This window comes from Artemia franciscana, chromosome 19, assembly GCF_032884065.1.
Source record: "Artemia franciscana chromosome 19, ASM3288406v1, whole genome shotgun sequence".
Classification (NCBI taxonomy): Eukaryota; Metazoa; Arthropoda; class Branchiopoda; order Anostraca; family Artemiidae; genus Artemia; species Artemia franciscana.
In genome coordinates this window covers 24,362,631-24,383,367 of record NC_088881.1, presented here as the reverse complement: position 1 = coordinate 24,383,367, position 20,737 = coordinate 24,362,631, and the positions used below count along the sequence as shown (strand labels likewise).

The window sequence follows — 20,737 nt, the reverse complement described above, 5'->3', positions numbered from 1 at the left end:
GTTACCGATGAGACTTAAGTCAATACTTCAGTACCTGGGTGGGGCCTTTTTAATCTGTGGCCGGAGAAACCAAAATGGATACAAATCCAAAAAGTTTGTTACAAAATATGTTATATAGCTAAAATTTTTCAGGAGACGGAAAACTGAGATATTTGTGTTTGGAAAAACTTATAGACATACCTGTGGGACCAATTAAAGTGGTATAAGGGATATTGAACCAATTGTCAGAACTTACTTTGCTCTAATTGGCTGAATATTCATATAGATATTCCAAAATTGTACATAATAACTGTTGATTTGCTGCAATGAAGCTTCAAGGATATTAACTTTTAATTTATTGCAGTGAAGCTTCAAGGATATTGTGATACGATAAAGGCTTTCTATGATACGCTTTCTGATACGCTTTCGATGATCTGTGATACGATAAAGTTATTGTACATAATAACTTTTGATTTACTACAGTAAAGCTTCAAGGATATTGTGATACGATAAAGGCTATCAAAACTAAACATAATTAGCTATGTAATTTATAAAAAAAATCAATTTCATTTGTAAGTGTTCCGTTAATCATTTTTAAAAGGATCCCCCCCCCCCAAGAAAAACTGTCTTTTTAAGAGCTTGATTCACTCTGCTACACCTCTCACACAGTTATAAATACCAATTTTCTTAGCTTATACGTAATAGTTACGTCTGATTAAAATTAAATAGAACAGGTAGTATCCCCTTGCCCAAGCCGAAACTTTCCTTCTTAGCTTATTCTACGGCTAGAGTGCCACGTGTTGGTTTTTTTCCTCTATAAAAAAGGCAAAAAATCAAAGACTAGCTCCTATGAAGCTGGTGACAATTTCGCCAAATTTTAAGCTGTATTTTTAAATAATGCCCTGTTTCAACATCCCTTAGACCTTTGCTCGAGCTTAAAGTTACCCAATCGTTCAGCATTAAGTTTGAATCTGGAAAACGTGTCCTTTGTATTTTAAAATAGGTATTATATTTCTTTCTATTCTCTAAGAGGAAGTCTTGAGTAGAATTCATGGGAATGAAAGCTGTCCGTCTGTCGGTACTAAATTTCAAGAAACAATAGTACCTCTGAAATCAATCTGGTCTACATATTCAAGAGAAGAACGAGATTCTTATTTGAATTCATTTCATTCCCTTTCTTCAGCAAATGGGCAAGGTATCAGAGAAGGGGACTTAACGGCAGTTCCAAAACTGCAATCTTCCTTGAGTGAAAGCAATTTGGGTTTTGCTATGAGTTCTTCCACTAGTTCCATAATCAATCCGTGTTCCTTGTATATAAATGAGTCCTTAGGAATGAAAGAGTTGAAATTTCGGCTTGGTCAATGGTTATACCCAAAATCGATGGTTAAACATGTTGACATAATTTAGTAGAAGGACAAACTGACGGTTTTTTTTATTAATTTCTTCAATGTTATCCACCACATGATTGAAGGGCTTATATAGGATTATGATTTCAATATAATTTCAATATAAATGTATGTGTTTAAAAAATGAACATTCTTCAATTGTCAAAAAAAAGTGAAAAATTTAGATATTGAAAAATGCTAGATAACAGAATTTCTATCTCAAGCTTTGTAAATCCTTGAGACTATAAACCTTCGCAACCCTCCAAGTGTATCGATTTCAACGCACTGTTAACATTTTACGTCAATATTGTAAAGAAGAAAATCAAACATTTCGTCAAAACAGACTGCAAGCAAAGAGCAACTCCTGCTAAAGGCTACAGAAACTTTGATAGCAGTATATCCATAAAAGAATTACCTTGAAATTGCGGAGAAAATCTCCACAATCTTAGGGAAAGAATGGAAGCACCCATTAAAGGGATGTGGTCTCAATCAAACTTACACTATCAAATTTAGTATATCTAAGAAATCTATCCCAGAGGTTTCAAGCTTCAATGGGTAAAAACAAGACATTTTACATTTCACCCGAGAAAGTTACCATCAGATGAGTATTTATTAATTTTGTTTGATTTTTCATCAAAGACCATTATGCCAAAGTAATTGCCTAATGAAAGTTCTAGTGCACTTTTTGGGTAGTAGGAAGATCCATCCCCAAGAAAATGGCGTTTTCTGCTTTCTTGGGGAGTCAAACAACAATTTTGGCCAAAATAGGACTAAAATAAAATGAGGTGAAAACTCTCGGATAACAAATTGATCCAAAATTGCCGAAAAGTGAAATATTCGGTTTTCCCAATTTCAGAGGTCGCAATTCCAGTGGTGCATTCACTTCTAAACATAAAGAAAATATACTATTTATATCGAAAATCGCTAAAACTTTACGCTTCATTAAGTTGGGGTGAATTACTTGATGCTTCAAGAATTATGTAGTGGAATAGAGCTGTGCACCAGCAACCTGAGAGGACAGCTATTGTTTTTGGTATGGGTAGGTGCGGGGTATGTCTGAAGCCAAATTAAAAGGTGGGGAAAAATTCTTCTCTAGTATTCAATCCGAGAAACATTCTGGACTAAATGGACCTTGCTGTGTGTTACGGTGTCCCAAAACTGAAAGAGGAGAAGAGGACCTTATACTCTTTTTGAGCAAAAATCACTTTTTTTTGCCTTGATTTACGCTCTTTTTAGAAGTCGCCAGTTCGCAACTCTGTCAGTAAGGGTCTATGAACGCTAGAAGAGTGTAACCACAAAGGTACCTGCTTCGTTTAAGATAGCCCAAAGGACCCTTTGTTACAGTCTTGGTTATTTAAGGGTTCAGTTCATGCCTTTGACTCGAAAACTATGTCAAGGGAAGTGTAGCCTTAGGAAGATCAAGCTGGTAGTTCTGATAGTAAACATGTACAAAGAGCTATCTTCTGCAAGAGACACTGCACCACCAGGGCTTCTTTTCTAAGCATCTCAAAATAAGAAAATCAGAATTCGAAAACAACTATGCACGTGCCAGTGACCTTAGACCTTTTATAAATCGCAATATTGTTTAACGATTCAGTTTCATATTTCCTATGTCCAAGTGAATATTTTGTTGAGACGAATTTCAAAATATTTGAATACTGCGTAAGGTTTTCATGGGCTATTTAGATTACGCAAAACAAATAATGAATGACCGTAAAAAAAACCGTGTGCATCACAAGCAATACTAATTGGCTAGAATTAAAATTCAAGTTTAGATAACAACTCAAATGATCCCAGAGCTTTTAACTTGAACACTGCCCTATTTTGAGTGCAAAATACTCTGTTGTGACAGCAAATGAGAGTAAAAAAAAAACTGTGTGCCAGCACTGCCAGCACCACAAACATTTCAGAATTAAAGATTAAGTTTAGACGGTAACACAAATCATCCCACGTCTCTAACTGGAAGATGGCCCTATTTCAGTGTAAAACACTCTAGCGACAAAATATGCTTTGAAGCATGGAAAATAGGGCAATGTCTTTGCTGTTTTTATGTTATTGAAACTAAGCAACAATATCGTTGTTATTCACTGTCGCCAAGGCTACAAATGTATATGACTGAACTATAAGAAAGTTCTGTTTTTTTCTTTATGATTATGTGATACGACCCTAAAATAGAATTGAACTTGATGGATATATATATATATATATATATATATATATATATATATATATATATATATATATATATATATATATATATATATATATATATATATATATATATATATATATATATATATATATATATATATATATATATAAAGGAGGGCCCAAGAAAAAAATTTGCAATTATTACAAACGGCTATTCTCTATTTTGACAAGGGATTACAGCAATTTAATAACTTTAAAAAAGAAAACCGAAAGTTTGAACCTTAGTAGCCTACATATCGTTGTTGTAAATCGGACAAGCTTCAATAATCAAATTTCTTTGAAAACGCACAGTATGCCAAGACAGAAAATTGTCCCTAACTGTCTATAGACATGCTTTAATAGTCAAACATCTTTGAACAGACTTCAAATTGTTAAATATATATATATATATATATATATATATATATATATATATATATATATATATATATATATATGCATATATGTGTGTGTGTCCAAAACTCATATGTATTACAAACACTTTCATATGGGACTGTTACATCATCAGCATCATCTTAAGTGTAAGATAGTTTTACCTCATCATTTGATGCCACGTTCTTCTATATCTTTCGACGTGTTCCTTAGGATAGCGCTCATCAAAATCTTCCGTACATTAGGATACCAAGCAGCCCTGCTAAACCCCAGATTACAGACCTAACCCAACTAATAGCCTCACTTGCTACCTTATCTGTAGCAATAAAGGTAGCAATATTATTATTGTGCGTAGCGCTGATCACTTTCATGCACTTATGAGGTAAACCATACAAGAAAATGACCTTCATTAGCGCTTTTTTTTTCAGCTGAATCAACTGTTTTTTTTTTATTGTATAAAACTGTAGGATGATGGGGTTAGATGATTAAGATACTTTTCAATTATTAATGAACCAGTGAAAATTTGATCGAAAAATCCTTTCTACTTCTAAAACGCATTGTTCTTTGCATAAAAATTTATTCACTGCATATCTTAGTCTAATAAGTTTCATCATTCTAAGTTATTTGCTTTCTCGAAAAATCAAGCTCTGTAATTACCACGCTCCCTTTTATGACCTTTCCTATAAAGGAACTTAGTTACACTTTAGACGTCATGAATGCTGTTATAATAAAGATAAGCATGTCTGACAAGATGAATATTTATCGAACAGAAACTATCGTTGGTTTAAAACCATTAAAATAACATCAGCGCTTTCAGTGCTCAGAAGGTTTTCATGTCGACGGAGTTGTAATATGCCTTTGTATAAATTTATGGATCAATCAAACCTTTATGGGCCCCAAAATACAAAATGAATTAAAAATCAGACTTGGCCCGAGTGGTTTCAAAGAGAGTCATTTGTATTTTAGAAAGCTCCATCATTGGTGACGTTGTGAATGTTGCTACACAAAGAAAAAAGATAATCTGACAACACAGATATTTACCCGACGCAAACATCAAAAATGTTTGATCCGATTGAAGATGACACAGCCATATCTCCCAGTCCTTTCCTTGCTACAATAACGCTAGTAATCAAATCTGGAATTGATGTTCCAGCTGCTAGGAAAGTGAGACCCATTATCTAGAAAAGAGAAATCAGTTCTTGAAATGCTGAGATAAATTAAATTGAAGTTCTAGGACTCTTTGGAATTAATTATTACATTTTTCAAATATTGCTTAAAGCTTACTCCAAAGAAGGTTGGAAAGAAGAGAAGCTTGGAGCGTAGGTTTTAGCTCTGCCATCGCCAGTTTGTCAACAAATAGATGCATAAATTCTTTTTAATTGTTTTTTTAATGACTATTAGCCTTAGTATGATGAATACTCTTATGAATGTTATCCCTAAGCAAAATACTTTTTTGTATTTCAAAAGAATAATACCATATTTCAAAAGAATAATACTTTAAAGTATTATTAAAAGTCGGCTCAATTATAGCGTCACACATTTTAGGATTCAAAATTAGAGCTGTACTTTCAAATAGCTTTCGGAGCTTGTACTTTCGAAGCTTGGAGTGTAGATTTTAGCTCTGCCATCGCCAGTTTGTCAACAAATAGATGCATAAATTCTTTTTAATTGTTTTTTAATGACTATTAGCCTTAGTATGATGAATACTCTTATGAATGTTATCCCTAAGCAAAATACTTTTTTGTATTTCAAAAGAATAATACCATATTTCAAAAGAATAATACTTTAAAGTATTATTAAAAGTCGGCTCAATTATAGCGTCACACATTTTAGGATTCAAAATTAGAGCTGTACTTTCAAATATTAAAAGAATCAATATTTGTAATTTGTTCATTTATTGATTCTCTAAGTTTCAGCAGTAATCATAACAAAATTAATAATATACTTCAATTTCCAAAAAAATAACAATACCTTCCCCCCTAGATTTTTAAGATACATTTATATCTATAATCAAAATTTACTCCAAAAATAATAATATCTATAATTAATTCATTTTTTCTTGAAGTTCAGGTTTCAGGAGTAATCATGCTTCACCTAACATTATATTTGGTGCTTCACTTTCAATTATTCTACAGCTTTAATACTTCTAGAAAAATGTTAGTCAGTTTTATCCTAATACTCAACCAAATTTTCGGAATTTGCCCCGTATTTTTCTTTTGTGTTGAAAAATACCTTGAAATGATACAACAAACATACGAAAACGGGAAAATTTATTTATTTTTAATCGATAGTAGATCAATCTCTATGAAAAAATCTAGGCAATGTCATAATTGTAGCTAGGTGAATTGATGGATGTTAAACAATTAAATCAAATGATACAAGTTTTTGCAAAATACAGCTGTAGGCTGGTCTCCAAATTACATGTTGCACCGCGTGCATAAGCCCCAAGTGGATTTTAGAATGTACCTAATCAAAGTGGCTTCAAAAAATACATTGAAGCTTTCTTAATTTTTCAGTTTAAGTCCTTACTGTAAGGCTCTCACTTAAGATTAAGTTTATATGCCTTTGACAGAATAAGCTTATGAATCTGAAAAGTTCGATAAAACACACACACACAAAACAAATTGACTTGATCGGACTGTCCACAAGATTAATTTTATATTCTTAAGCTTAGGTCTCTAAATCTCCAATGCCTCAAAAAAAAATGCTTCTCTGGGTTTTAGACTTGTATTACTCTGTACAAGAAATCCCCCTAACCTTCTTTTTATTTAAAGGCAGAAACAGGGCTATTTTAGAAGAAAATCAGTCTACGACTGCGAATAATATAGCAATGATTAGTGGCATTCAAGAACAAGAAGATATATATTTTGTTGATTATTTCTTGAGATTATTTCTTAATGTATTCTAAATAAGATGTTAAAGAAGAGTATGGATAATGCATATAAGAGGTAACTCAAACAAACCTCTGAGAAAAAAAGACAACCAACGACATCTATCCTATCATTACCTATCAGAGATCTCACGGATACCCTTAATTTGTAATACCACTCTATTAAAGGTGGAGTACCCGTTGTAATAAATTTGTGCCACTGCCCACTAATTATAGTGCTTAAAATATATACTTACTTTTCTAACTTAGCTAGTTAACACTATAATGTCTTTGATGCTAACAAAAAGTCCGGTCTGCTATTGAACTCCCTTGAATTATAGATGACTCGCTTGCAATTTGATCATTCTATTCCTCTATTGGCAAGTAGATTCTGCTTCCTTTCACTCCCCTCTTTTATTAGAGGACTAGCTGATAAAGCGACCACGCAATGTTTGTTATTCCCGTTAAACCCTAATCGAATGATCTAACTAAAAATTTTAAGTGTGGAGAAACACGGGTCCTTTCATGGTTCTTCCATGAAGAAACAAAATTTTGCAGAGAAAAGTAAAGAAGATCAATGGTCACGAAAAACTTATCTTCTGTGATGATCCAGGTGTATATAGCTTCAGTTATGTTAACATCAAATATACAAATTTTAGAGACTGTTAAATTGGTGTTAAATATTATTAAATGCTTTGACCGATATTGAAACTTAAAATGAACAAAAATTATTACTTCCCATAATAAAAATTATTACTATTAAAGAAAAAAAACAAGAATATTGATTTAGGAGTCAAAAGTAAATACATAACCTCACAACAATAAAATAATCTATAGCCCTGTTCATAGTTTTACAGGTGCTGTGACATCGGTAACTTTCAGTATACAATTAAAATTATCTTAAAAACTTTCCTTAAACAGCATACAAAATAATGGACGGATTTGTCAGGTAACATCTTGGTTTCGCCTAGTATTACTCGAAATGAAAAACATATCAACCGTAATATGAGCTCTGGAAATCCAGTTATTTCTCTGTAAAAACGGAGAATATCAAGTTTAGATACTAATTTTATAACTAGTCTAGTCTTAATACTAACAAGATTCCTTCACCTCGAACTTGTTTAAAAAAAAAAAAAATCATGAAATGTCCTTTCAGATTTAAAACGACACTCAATCATTGAACTGAGCTCTTGTGTAGAAGTGATGCCAAAATAAACAAAAAAAGAGCAAGCAACAATCTAAAAATGCTTTACTTTTAGAACTTTAAAAGTGTCCTTAAATAGTTTACATTTGCCCCACCAAAACTCCTATATTCTTTTGTGTTTTCAGTAAAGCGCTAGTTTTCTGTTATATTACAAACATAGGGAAATATCACCAGCTTGTTTATTTGCAATAGTTTTATTGATATATGTTAGATAGGTTGGGAAGTAATAATTTTTGTTCGTTTTAAGTTTCAACTTCGCTCTCTACTTCCTAGCAAAAACTATTTTTTAATAGATCTTTGGTCGTTTTTGGTTAAAATTTAATTTAAAAGCAACACTGTCATGATCTTTTTTATTTATGCGCAATAATTTTTGTTCAGTTTAAGTTTTAATGTAGCTCCTTACTTAATGTTTCTTAAGTAATGTTTCCCTTACTTAATGGGCGCTGAGGAGGGAAAAGCCCTTTCATATACGGAATAATTTCTGCTCGTTTTATGTTTCAATGTCGCTCCTTACTTTCAGTTGATATAACTTGTTTTTTCTTTTCATTTAATTAAAACGTGACCCATTTTCGGTTTTCTCTGTACTTTCCACTTGATTTGAGAAAATCGCTTCCAAATTTGATCTACTAAGAATGTTGTTGCAAACCATGAACTGGATGACCTCTGTTCAATTTTGCATCAAAATACCTTCCCGGGACTTACTTAAAAAATGAGAGCATCACATTTACAAAAACAGTGATATTATTTTAGAACAATCATAAAGAAGGGACAAAACCGTGATTGAAAAAAAAAACAAGCAGGAATCGAATACAAGACACTCAAATTTGAAGTACAACGCTGTACTGACAGAACCACAGCTATAATAACTAATTTGATATATTGTTTTTTTTACATTAATTGAGTAGCTTCTTAAGGGGGCTTGGAGGAGGAAGATACGGGGGATGTTCTTGCAAACCTCCAGTTAAAGGTTTAAGACCATAATTATTACGATGATGATATCGTTTATGCTTCCAAGCCTTTCTGCTTAAGAAGTGACACTAAAAGTGTTGTTTTTAGGGCTATATCACACTTACAGATGGTAGAGCTTAGACCTTAGATCTTCTTGTGCCCCCAGAGGCACCCAACACAACTAAGAAGAGTCTCCAATCGTCTCTGTAAACTGTCAGCAGCGATAATGTCTTCCCATTACAGATGAATTGATAAAAATGACGTAGATATGAGCATTAGCTTTCAAAGGAGCCATTAAACGTTACTCTAAAAAGTTCAGGTTTGCCACTAGCCCTATCTTTTCCACTTGCGACATGGCACCAAAAGTGTCGTTTTTAGTTCCATTGGGAACTTGCTGATGGTGGAATTTATAGGAAGGACTTAGTACAATGTGTACAATCTTTTATACGAGCTATAAAAAAATCTGTCTAAGATACCTGCAATACCAACACGCCCAATAACAACACGTCCATACCGATACGCATGATATCGATACATCTGATACCGATGCAGCGTACAGCCCTTTCCCAAGGGAATATGGAGATCATTTTATCACCAAAACCATAGATAGTAGACCTCTGAGCTATGTTGAACAAAATGGCTCTTTTAAGATTAACCGAAATAAAAGTTACCATTCCTGATTTAGTGATAGATGGAAATTCGTTTTCAGTAAGCAGTTTTTTTAAACAAATTTTTCAACCATTTGTTACTATGGGCCGTGGTTCATTCTTTACTAGGTTGCAGCTACTGCTGCGACCATGATCTGAAATATTCTAGCCTTCCCAACGAATTGAAATCTATACCCAAACAGCCCTTTAAAACTATACTGAGGTTTTATAAACCCATTTCGTAACCTCTTTGGCGAGTAATTAATATCGGCCCTTTAGTCAGACTTCTAGACACGCTTTATAGGTAACAAATCAGCTAATTTCATAGATAATATTGACTTCTTATTTAGTGATCCATTCCCAGTGTTTTATTATCTTTCTTATTAGCCTACGTTTTACATACTTTATACGTTTTCTGGCTTATATAAAACCTGAGAAGCGGAAAATATTGCAAGCACTTTTTTTTCTAACCAATTCATATTTGTTAGAATACAAAATACTGTTTGGCTTTTCAAAGTTTTCTTTCTTAATAAAGAGTAATTTTTTCATATAGTATTTTTCCGACTCTAACAATTTCTTGCTACTTTGTTAGTAAAAATTGTTGCTACTCAGTTATTAGTTAAAATGTAAATTGTAATTAGTTAAGATGAATCTATCTTAAGGAACCACATTTACCCAATTCAGTATTGTTTCCTTCTCAATTATCCAAACTTAAAATTTTACTTTTATGCACATTCTATAACATTGGCATAAGAAAAAATTTGCCACCTAGTAAATTTACACCCTTTATGTGAGACGGTGAGTTATATTTAAGAAAATGTGGGGCTATAATAGCTTGAGATATTTTTTTTTCCATTTATCATCTTTGAAAATAATTCAGAGTAATTATCCAATATTTATTTGCTCTTGTGATAATTGTCTGCATTCGTTCAATTGAAACAGACAAAATGAAGAAATCCCACACTCTTTTTCTTTCTCTTTGCTTTTAAAGCCAGTTTTAGAAATACATATTTCATTAAAAGTGGAATTTTTGCCATGAAACTACCTCTTATAAAAACAATTATTAAAAAGTGGTATTTTATAATTTTATAAGACTCTTCTTATATACTTGCCTTGTAAACGGAACAATTTCATGTAATGAACGAAGCATATATGAAACCCTACAATTATCCAAGGATCGTCAGAAATAATTGTGAAAACAATTAAAAGGCTTTTGAAACTAGAGACAGAAAGGCAATACAAACCTCTGGGGGAATTTTGAAAGTTTCCCCTGTCATATTTGCCCACCAGACCATGAGATAAGAAAATACTGCAATCCACATTATACTTCCAGTGAAAGTTACATAGTAAAACTTCTTTCCTGAAAATGCAAAAAGAGGAGTGAGCACTAAAATAGAATTTTGGTGGTACACTGATCAATTTCAAAAATATTGAAAAGGTAGAAAGCGATATATTTTTTGATTTATAATTATAACCGAAGTAAACTGAAAGGAACTTAATAAACTGAAAAAAATGTTCCCAACTGGTGGGATTTTCTACACCATTATAACAACATATTAAGTAGGTGGTACAAAGATCGGTTTGAATAAGTGGCTAGTCCGTTAATCTGCAAATATCGACCTTGATAAGCTAAAAGCTAAGCGTATTTGTTAATGAAAATAATCGACCCTCCCCTATTTTTTTTTAACTTGTGGAAATATTCAGAAGGTAGATTTTTGATAATAACAAAAACACAATATTTATCATTTCTTGAAACCATAAGAAGAATATTGCCGTAAAAATGGTCGAATATTTACTATAATAGGTCCTGTTTTGGTTTTCTTTACATTCATGAGCACTCATGGTTTCTAAACATAACACATAAGGTCTAATGCCTCATCGACTCACAGCCTTTATAAGGGAAAGGAGAAATATTAAATCTATAGCAGTCTCAGGCTTCAAAAGATTTTTAGTGGCATTGCATTTCAATCGATTTATCAGAGTTCGGGGGGATGGGACAAAAATCTTTTAAAAGCCCATCAAAATTGGTTTAATTACATTCTTTTTACTTTTTACGAGTCGAACAAAAAACTGAAGGGGGATTCAAACACGGTACCCCCCTCCCTGGATACGTTATTGGTGCATAACATCATTTTTGTATTAAAAACTGTTCTGATGCTGTGAGAGAACTAGGTAAAGGTTTAACTCTTTTGTAATACTGTAATGTACACCTAGAGGTTTTCTTTTAATCTATATTAATTCATTTTAGTTGTGACACTTTTAAAAACTGCTTTAAAAAAATCCCAATTATAGATAAAATCGATAACGTAATAAGTATTTAACAATACTGATCGATTTTTCTAAACACGAGGCCAGCAGTTAGGGAAGCGTAAAATAAAAGGATTAAAAAGAAATACGATGGCATTTTCTTGTCTTCCCAAAGATATTTCATAAAGAAAGATGGTTACAAGGTGAAAAAATACGGCTTCTCGTGGGAGCCATACTTGATAGTTCGGACACAAAAATGGAAACTGTGCTCGGTTGGTGTTAAATGAAAATGAAATGAAATCTCAAATAAAATTAGTGCTCAATTGTTTCACTCATATATTACAAACATAATATGCTATGTATACCAAAAATGAACAAATAATTTTCTAGTAATATTGGCTAACAGAATTCTTGTTTTTCAGCTCCGTTCCTCCAAAATTAATATTCTTTGTGCGTTTATCTTGGATAAAAAAAATACAATAAAGAAGAAATTTTGAGTGGGTGTTATATGATCTATGAAAATCATGATGGTAGTAGTGAATATGATGATGATGAGTATTTTTATCATAGTTGTTTTGGGGATGGTGTTGGTGGTAATGATAACGGTACTGATGATGACAATACTGATAGGTGAAGGTTGTGTGATAATAGACAATACGGTGAATATACAAATTTGTAACCAATTTTGCCCAAATGGTTTCGTTTAACTACACATCACTTTTGAAAATTTTAATTCATCAGAAAGGCGAAAAGCTTCAAATTTCAAGGTAGAAGAAGAAAACTCTCAGATCTTGTTGATGTAATATTTTTCATTTTTGTATAAGCATACCGTCACTCCTCTCAGTAACACTCAATATCACTTTTAGATAGCTTTTAACGTATTAGCTATTCCCCCACCAATAGCCTAGGACTTAATAAATATAACAGTTTTTGCAGCACTTACTAAGAGCACAAAGAACCCTCCGGCTCTTAACAGGTTAAGGAGTGGTGGCCCTACTCTTTTGTGTGGCAATTTTTATTCTTTTTATGTCTGACTTACTTATTTATTTTAATTTTTATTTATAGGATATTCATGTTTAGGAGTAAATGTCATCTATATACTTATGTGATTATTCAGTTTAATTTTTGTTCGCTTCGGCTTTCATGTAGTCATCGATAGCATGTTTTGTTTTAAGTATAAATTACAATATGATTTTATTTCTACTCGTTTTTGATTTTAGTATCAAAATCAATTAGCATCTTGTATGGCTCTTTAATTTTCTTCTAAAGATGCCTTATAAAATATATTTCTTAAGATTAATATTTATTCGTCTTTTATTGGGATGGTTTAATCAATAATTAATATGGGGCATATTTTCAGGTTTTTTTTTTAGTTTTTCTGCATAAGAGTTAAAACGTTTGACTGAAATAATTTTTGACCAAATTTGAATATTCAGTAAAAAAATTAATTAGTCAACAGTAGTTTCGAGCAATAATTTTTTATACTGGTTTTACTGTAGAATTTTGGGTGGGTGGAGAGAGGGATCATTGTTTACACAAAGAATGATTTACCTAATTTTGGTATTCTATACGGCTTAGCCCATCCAGAACCTTATTCTCTAGACGCCCTTGAATATATGCTTAGGCTACATTAATCTACCATTTTATTAAAAACATCTTTTCGTTTCGCATTTGTTGTAAGAGTTTGATGTAAGATGATGAAAATGCATTCATCAAAAACAACTTATTACGTTTGCTAAGAAAGTAGATGTCGTGAGTAATTACAACCAGACTTTTTTCTAAGATTTTTGTCTTAAGTGAGTTTCTCTTTGTCTTGAAGTTTTAGTTGATGTGTCTACAAGGTATCGGGTATCTTAAGGTAGATGACCGTAAAAAAACGTGATTTTTTCGCACCAGAAGTCGCTATAACTGCAAATTTCCTACAGAATTTATTGTTATCATTAAGATTCCCTAGGTTAGGATCAGTATACATAACATTGAAATACTCACTTTTGTTTACCCAGTTTATAATTTCACATATAGATATGACCAATATTAAATACCTTTTTGTTCTCCCAGTCTACCTTGTCCTCTCTCGTAAGTTACACACCTGTTAGAGACAGAATAATCTGAAGTCCATTTCACAGACATCATAAACTAATACAGCATAGATTAGCTTCAAATTCATTTTCTGATTATAGATACCCCTGGCCAAGAAACTTTAGGCATGTCATTTCTTACTGACTACAGAGATAGAATCTGGGGCCTGTTTTTGTGCGTCCGGTAACTTCCAGTCATTTGGTCTTGAATGGTCAAGCACATTCAAAGTCAGATAAAAGGGCAGAACGAAAGCATTACGACTTCTTCCTAATCATAAGAAATGCAGTCGGCAAATGTTTAAGCAGAATGAACTTTTGTCATTGAATTTGATTCAAGGAGGTTTCGTTTTTCTTTGCACAAGAGTTCATTTGACTAAACAGCTTATGGATGTAAGTACAAAGCCTTAAAAAAAATGGTCAGAGCTTTTTCGGACAAATGAAGATCCCTGAGACAAGATTGTTTAATCAATCTTGTCTCTACTCCTAAATATAAAATTTTAATTCCCTTTGCAGTCCCTAAGAACTCCTTGAAAGTTATATCTCGATCCCTTCAGTCGGTCTCCAGATATTACAGATATACTACTTGATAAACTCTACAACTGTACTCTCTTTTGATTTACCTCACTCTCACCACATCACCGTGTAAGTATATAAAGTTTTATTGGGGCTAATATTCCGACAATACTTAGGTGGATCGGAAACATACATTTCTCTTTCCCCGAATGGCTTCCCTCTAATTAGAAAACTCTTAAGCCCTTAACCCCCCCCCAACGCTCACAGAAATTTATTTCAATAAAATTTTCATTGAACTAAATCAGGGCACTTCCATCAGTTCTTACCAGTAACCTTAGAAACTATGATGATTTTCTTGTTTTTTTTTTCTTCTTTCTCTGACGAATAAAAATTGCATTGTCAACCATATCTACTGTTCTCAGTAAAACACAAATGACACTAAAGCCGTTTAAAGAGTTCGAGAGGAAGTGGTAAGGTAAAACCACTCTTTTTTGCCCCTTTTTAGACTAATGTTAGTTAATCTAGTCACACTGATGTTTGTGTATAGTATATGTTATGAAAAAAACACTTTGATCAAAATAAAACCCATTTTCGGTAAAGAAAAACAGCGATCTGGCCTTTAAAAGGTTTATGGGTGGTAGCATCACTCCTGTCTCTTATTACTTTCATTTGTTTTTAATCTTGAACTCCTTATTCATTTTAATTTCTGTTCATTTTGGGATCCATTGATTCATCTATAGTAGTATCTGTTATCTTCGTACCATTTTTATTATTTTGTATGATTATTTATTTTAACTTCATTTTCGTTTTGGGTTTCATTAATATTAACAAAATTTTGGGTTTCATTAATATTAAGAACACAAAATTTTGTGTTCTTTTCAAGTTTCAATTATTAAATAACTTGAATACTGATCATTGAATACCTGATCAGGGTTTTATCTGCATATGTACTAGATCACTATTATATAACTGCTGTAGACTAATTTCAGTTACAGTCTACTTTCATAATTTTTAGAGCTCTATATATCATTCCAGCCAAAAGTCATTTTTGGCTTAGAAAGACTTTTGTTCTAAGTTATTTTTTCTGAGATTTGGGTTTTTATTTGACTTAAAAAGATTGTAATCCTCTATTTATTAAGACATTTGAAACGACTTCATTGCACGCCATTTCGTGACGTTATTTGATAAGAACAATCTGACATCTGACAAAGAAGAAATAAACTCCAACTGAGAAAAACAATAAATAGCAAGGAAATATTACAGGCTGTTATTTACAAATGGCAGCTGTAAATGCAAATCTAGAATATAGAGAACTTTAGCCATTTTTTCATTGAAGATGAAGAAAAAGTAACACAAAAAGTATTCAACTATATAGCCCTTCGGGTAGAGAAAATTCACTAGGATGTCACACTAGGCTGTAAACGCGCGATGAAGATAAACTGCTGCTGCCCTGGCCATCAGTTGGGGGGGGATTTGCCCACCTAGACTTAGAAAAATACCTTCCTATTCTTATTTCATAGTCATTTTCAATTTTATCATGACTAACTGGATATTTTTGCCCCAAACCCCCAACATTTTTGTAAAAGTTAGTAACCGAAACTCTAAAAAACGGAATTTTAATACAAATAGATACATCAAAAGAATTGAAGTTTTAATTACGATATGGGAAGAAATTTGCTATAAAAAAGCAGGGGTTATTTTAGAAATGTATGGTTAGTATGCTTGATCTATATATATATATATATATATATATATATATATATATATATATATATATATATATATATATATATATATATATATATATATATATATATATATATATATATATATATATATATATATATATATATATATATATATATATATATATATATATATATATATATATATATATATATATATATATATATATATATATATATATATATATAGAGAGAGAGAGAGTATCTTATAAAATCCCATAAGAGGTATGATTGTTTGATGCATTACCATGAAGGAGGAATTGAATTAACGCCAGACTTCCTTAACTCAATTTTCATTGCTTATTTGACACATCACGCCTTAAAACAAAAGAATAACGAATGTATTTCTATACTTTATATCGAGCAATAATTGTTTATTTATTTATGTATAAACGTTTCCTTGAAAAAACACCATATTTTTTTTTGAAATTTTTTCTAGGCCAGAAAATCCCATCTTGGATTTTACCGGCCTAAAAAAAAACGATCTATATTAACGATTTTATCATGACTAACTGGATATTTTTGCCCCTAACACCCAACATTTTTGTAAAAGTTAGTAACCGAAACTCTAAAAAACGGAATTTTAATACAAATAGATACATCAAAAGAATTGAAGTTTTAATTACGATATGGGAAGAAATTTGCTATAAAAAAGCAGGGGTTATTTTAGAAATGTATGGTTAGTATGCTTGATCTATATATATATATATATATATATATATATATATATATATATATATATATATATATATATATATATATATATATATATATACTAGCTGTTGGGGTGGCGCTTCGCGCCACCCCAACACCTAGTTGGTGGGGGCGCTTCGCGCCCCCCCCCAAGCCCCCCCGCGCGCGTAAGTCGTTACGCGCCATAATAGTTACGCGCCATTGTAGTTGTGTCCCTATGTCCCACCTGTGAATATAGATATATATATATATATATATATATATATATATATATATATATATATATATATATATATATATATATATATATATATATATATATATATGGTTTTAACTACGTAAAACTTGCGAATATACAACATTCTTTGCTGTCCCATTGTCTTTGCATATAAATAGATTGTCAGGTTTACCGACTCTTGAACATGCAACATATAATGGTCCATGGGAAAACAATCTGTATTCAGATCTATACCTCATGATTCTAATGATTGCCCTTGAGCTTTGTTGATGGTGATTGCTAATCGACCATTCCCTGTCCCGGTGTCCCGGTCGTCATTTATATCCCCCTGTTTCCCCCGATGTCCCCGTTGTAGTTGTGTCCCTGTGTCCCGGTCGTCATTTATATTCCCTGCGTCCCGGTCGTCATTTGTATCCCGGTGTCCCGGTCTGTATATACATTCGTTTTTTAGTTTTGTTTTTCTCCTTTATTTTTTTCCTTTTTTTTTCTTTTTTAGTTTATTTAGATTTTTAGATTTTTTAGTTTTTTTATTAGTTTTTAGTTTTTTTTTCTTTTTAGTTTTTTTTTGTAGTTTTTACCTTCTTTTTAGTTTTGTTAGTTTTTTTTTTTACTTATGTCCTGGTCGTCATTTATACTCCCTGTGTCCCGGTGCTTTGTTGATTGCTAATCGAACATTCCTTTTGTCCTGGTCGCTTTCTCTTTGAGTGTCGTCATTTATTTTTTTCTTTTTTAGTTCTTTTAGTTTTTACCTTTTTTAGTTTTTTTTAGTTTTTTAGATGAAAATTTTTTTTAGTTTTTTCCTTTTTTTCTTTTTAGTTTTTTATTGGTTTTTACCTTTATTTTAGCTTATTTTTCAGTTTTTTCCTTTTTTTTAGTTTTTTTTTATTTTTTATTTTTTTTTAGTTTTTTACCTTTTTTTAGTTTTTTTAGTTTTTTTAGTTTTTTTAGTTTTTTAGCTTTTTTACTTTTTTTATTAGTTTTTAGTTTTTTTTGTAGTTTTTGCCTTTTTTAGTTTTTTCAGTTTTTTTTTAGTTTTTTATTGGTTTTTACCTTTATTTTAGCTTATTTTTCAGTTTTTTCCTTTTTTTTAGTTTTTTTTAGTTTTTTTCTTTTTAGTTTTTTTGTAGTTTTTACCTTCTTTTTAGTTTTGTTAGTTTTTTTTTTTACTTATGTCCTGGTCGTCATTTATACTCCCTGTGTCCCGGTGCTTTGTTGATTGCTAATCGAACATTCCTTTTGTCCTGGTCGCTTTCTCTTTGAGTGTCGTCATTTATTTTTTTCTTTTTTAGTTCTTTTAGTTTTTACCTTTTTTAGTTTTTTTTAGTTTTTTAGATGAAATTTTTTTTTAGTTTTTTCCTTTTTTTCTTTTTAGTTTTTTATTGGTTTTTACCTTTATTTTAGCTTATTTTTCAGTTTTTTCCTTTTTTAATTTTTTTTTATTTTTTATTTTCTTTAGTTTTTTACCTTTTTTTAGTTTTTTTAGTTTTTTTAGTTTCTTAGCTTTTTTACTTTTTTTATTAGTTTTTAGTTTTTTTTGTAGTTTTTGCCTTTTTTTAGTTTTTTCAGTTTTTTTTTTAGTTTTTTATTGGTTTTTACCTTTATTTTAGCTTATTTTTCAGTTTTTTCCTTTTTTTTAGTTTTTTTAGTTTTTAGTTTTTTTTAGTTTTTTACCTTTTTTTAGTTTTTTTAGTTTTTTTTAGTTTTTTAGCTTTTTTATTTTTTTTATTAGTTTTTAGTTTTTTTTGTAGTTTTTGCCTTTTTTTAGTTTTTTTAGTTTTTTAGCTTTTTTATTAGTTTTTAGTTTTTTTTTGTAGTTTTTGCTTTTTTTTAGTTTTTTTAGTTTTTTAGCTTTTTTATTTTTTTTATTAGTTTTTAGTTTTTTTTGTAGTTTTTGCCTTTTTTTAGTTTTTTCAGTTTTCAGCTTTGTCACCTGATCCAGTTTTTTCAGGTGACGTCACCTGATCCACAGATCCACAGATCCACACACAGACAACTTATTTTTATATATATAGATAGATATATATGTATATATATATATATATATATATATATATATATATATATATATATATATATATATATATATATATATATATATATATATATATATATATATATATTATATATATATATATATATATATATATATATATATATATATATATATATATATATATATACTAGCTGTTGGGGTGGCGCTTCGCGCCACCCCAACACCTAGTTGGTGGGGGCGCTTCGCGCCCCCCCCAAGCCCCCCCGCGCGCGTAAGTCGTTACGCGCCATATTAGTTACGCGCCATTGTAGTTGTGTCCCTATGTCCCACCTGTGAATATAGATATATATATATATATATATATATATATATATATATATATATATACATATATATATATACTAGCTGTTGGGGTGGCGCTTCGCGCCACCCCAACACCTAGTTGGTGGGGGCGCTTCGCGCCCCCCCCAAGCCCCCCCGCGCGCGTAAGTCGTTACGCGCCATAATAGTTACGCGCCATTGTAGTTGTTTCGTCATTTGTATCCCGGTGTCTCCTTTATTTTTTTCCTTTTTTTTTCGTTTTTAGTTTATTTAGATTTTTAGATTTTTTAGTTTTTTTATTAGTTTTTAGTTTTTTTTTCCTTTTAGTTTTTTTGTAGTTTTTACCTTCTTTTTAGTTTTGTTAGTTTTTTTTTTACTTATGTCCTGGTCGTCATTTATACTCCCTGTGTCCCGGTGCTTTGTTGATTGCTAATCGAACATTCCTTTTGTCCTGGTCGCTTTCTCTTTGAGTGTCGTCATTTATTTTTTTCTTTTTTAGTTCTTTTAGTTTTTACCTTTTTTAGTTTTTTTTAGTTTTTTAGATGAAATTTTTTTTTAGTTTTTTCCTTTTTTTCTTTTTAGTTTTTTATTGGTTTTTACCTTTATTTTAGCTTATTTTTCAGTTTTTTCCTTTTTTTTAGTTTTTTACCTTTTTTTAGTTTTTTTAGTTTTTTTAGTTTTTTAGCTTTTTTACTTTTTTTATTAGTTTTAGTTTTTTTTGTAGTTTTTGCCTTTTTTTAGTTTTTTCAGTTTTTTTTTAGTTTTTTATTGGTTTTTACCTTTATTTTAGCTTATTTTTCAGTTTTTTCCTTTTTTTTAGTTTTTTTTAGTTTTTAGTTTTTTTAGTTTTTTACCTTTTTTTAGTTTTTTTAGTTTTGTTAGTTTTTTAGCTTTTTTATTTTTTTTATTAGTTTTTAGTTTTTTTTTGTAGTTTTTGCCTTTTTTTGCCTTTTTTTAGTTTTTTTAGTTTTTTAGCTTTTTTATTTTTTTTATTAGTTTTTAGTTTTTTTGTAGTTAGTTTTTTTAGTTTTTTACCTTTTTTTAGTTTTTTTAGTTTTTTTAGTTTTTTAGCTTTTTTATTTTTTTTATTAGTTTTTAGTTTTTTTTGTAGTTTTTGCCTTTTTTTAGTTTTTTTAGTTTTTTAGCTTTTTTATTAGTTTTTAGTTTTTTTTGTAGTTTTTGCCTTTATTTAGTTTTTTTAGTTTTTTAGCTTTTTTATTTTTTTTATTAGTTTTTAGTTTTTTTTTGTAGTTTTTGCCTTTTTTTAGTTTTTTCAGTTTTGACGTCACCTGAT

General features: G+C 30.7%; 1 protein-coding gene across 2 annotated transcripts in view; it reads right to left on the bottom strand.

The window, feature by feature from the left end:
• LOC136039457 (sodium/potassium/calcium exchanger Nckx30C-like) overlaps positions 1-20,737 on the bottom strand; it is a 119,109-nt gene that overhangs the window by 10,737 nt on the left and 87,635 nt on the right. For both annotated transcript variants that reach the window (XM_065723221.1, XM_065723222.1), the window contains exons 5-6: positions 10,860-10,975; positions 4,989-5,125 (exon numbers count right to left, since the gene is read on the bottom strand). In XM_065723221.1, the coding sequence (XP_065579293.1) occupies positions 4,989-5,125; positions 10,860-10,975 (253 nt within the window). The remainder of the gene's footprint in view (positions 1-4,988; positions 5,126-10,859; positions 10,976-20,737) is intronic.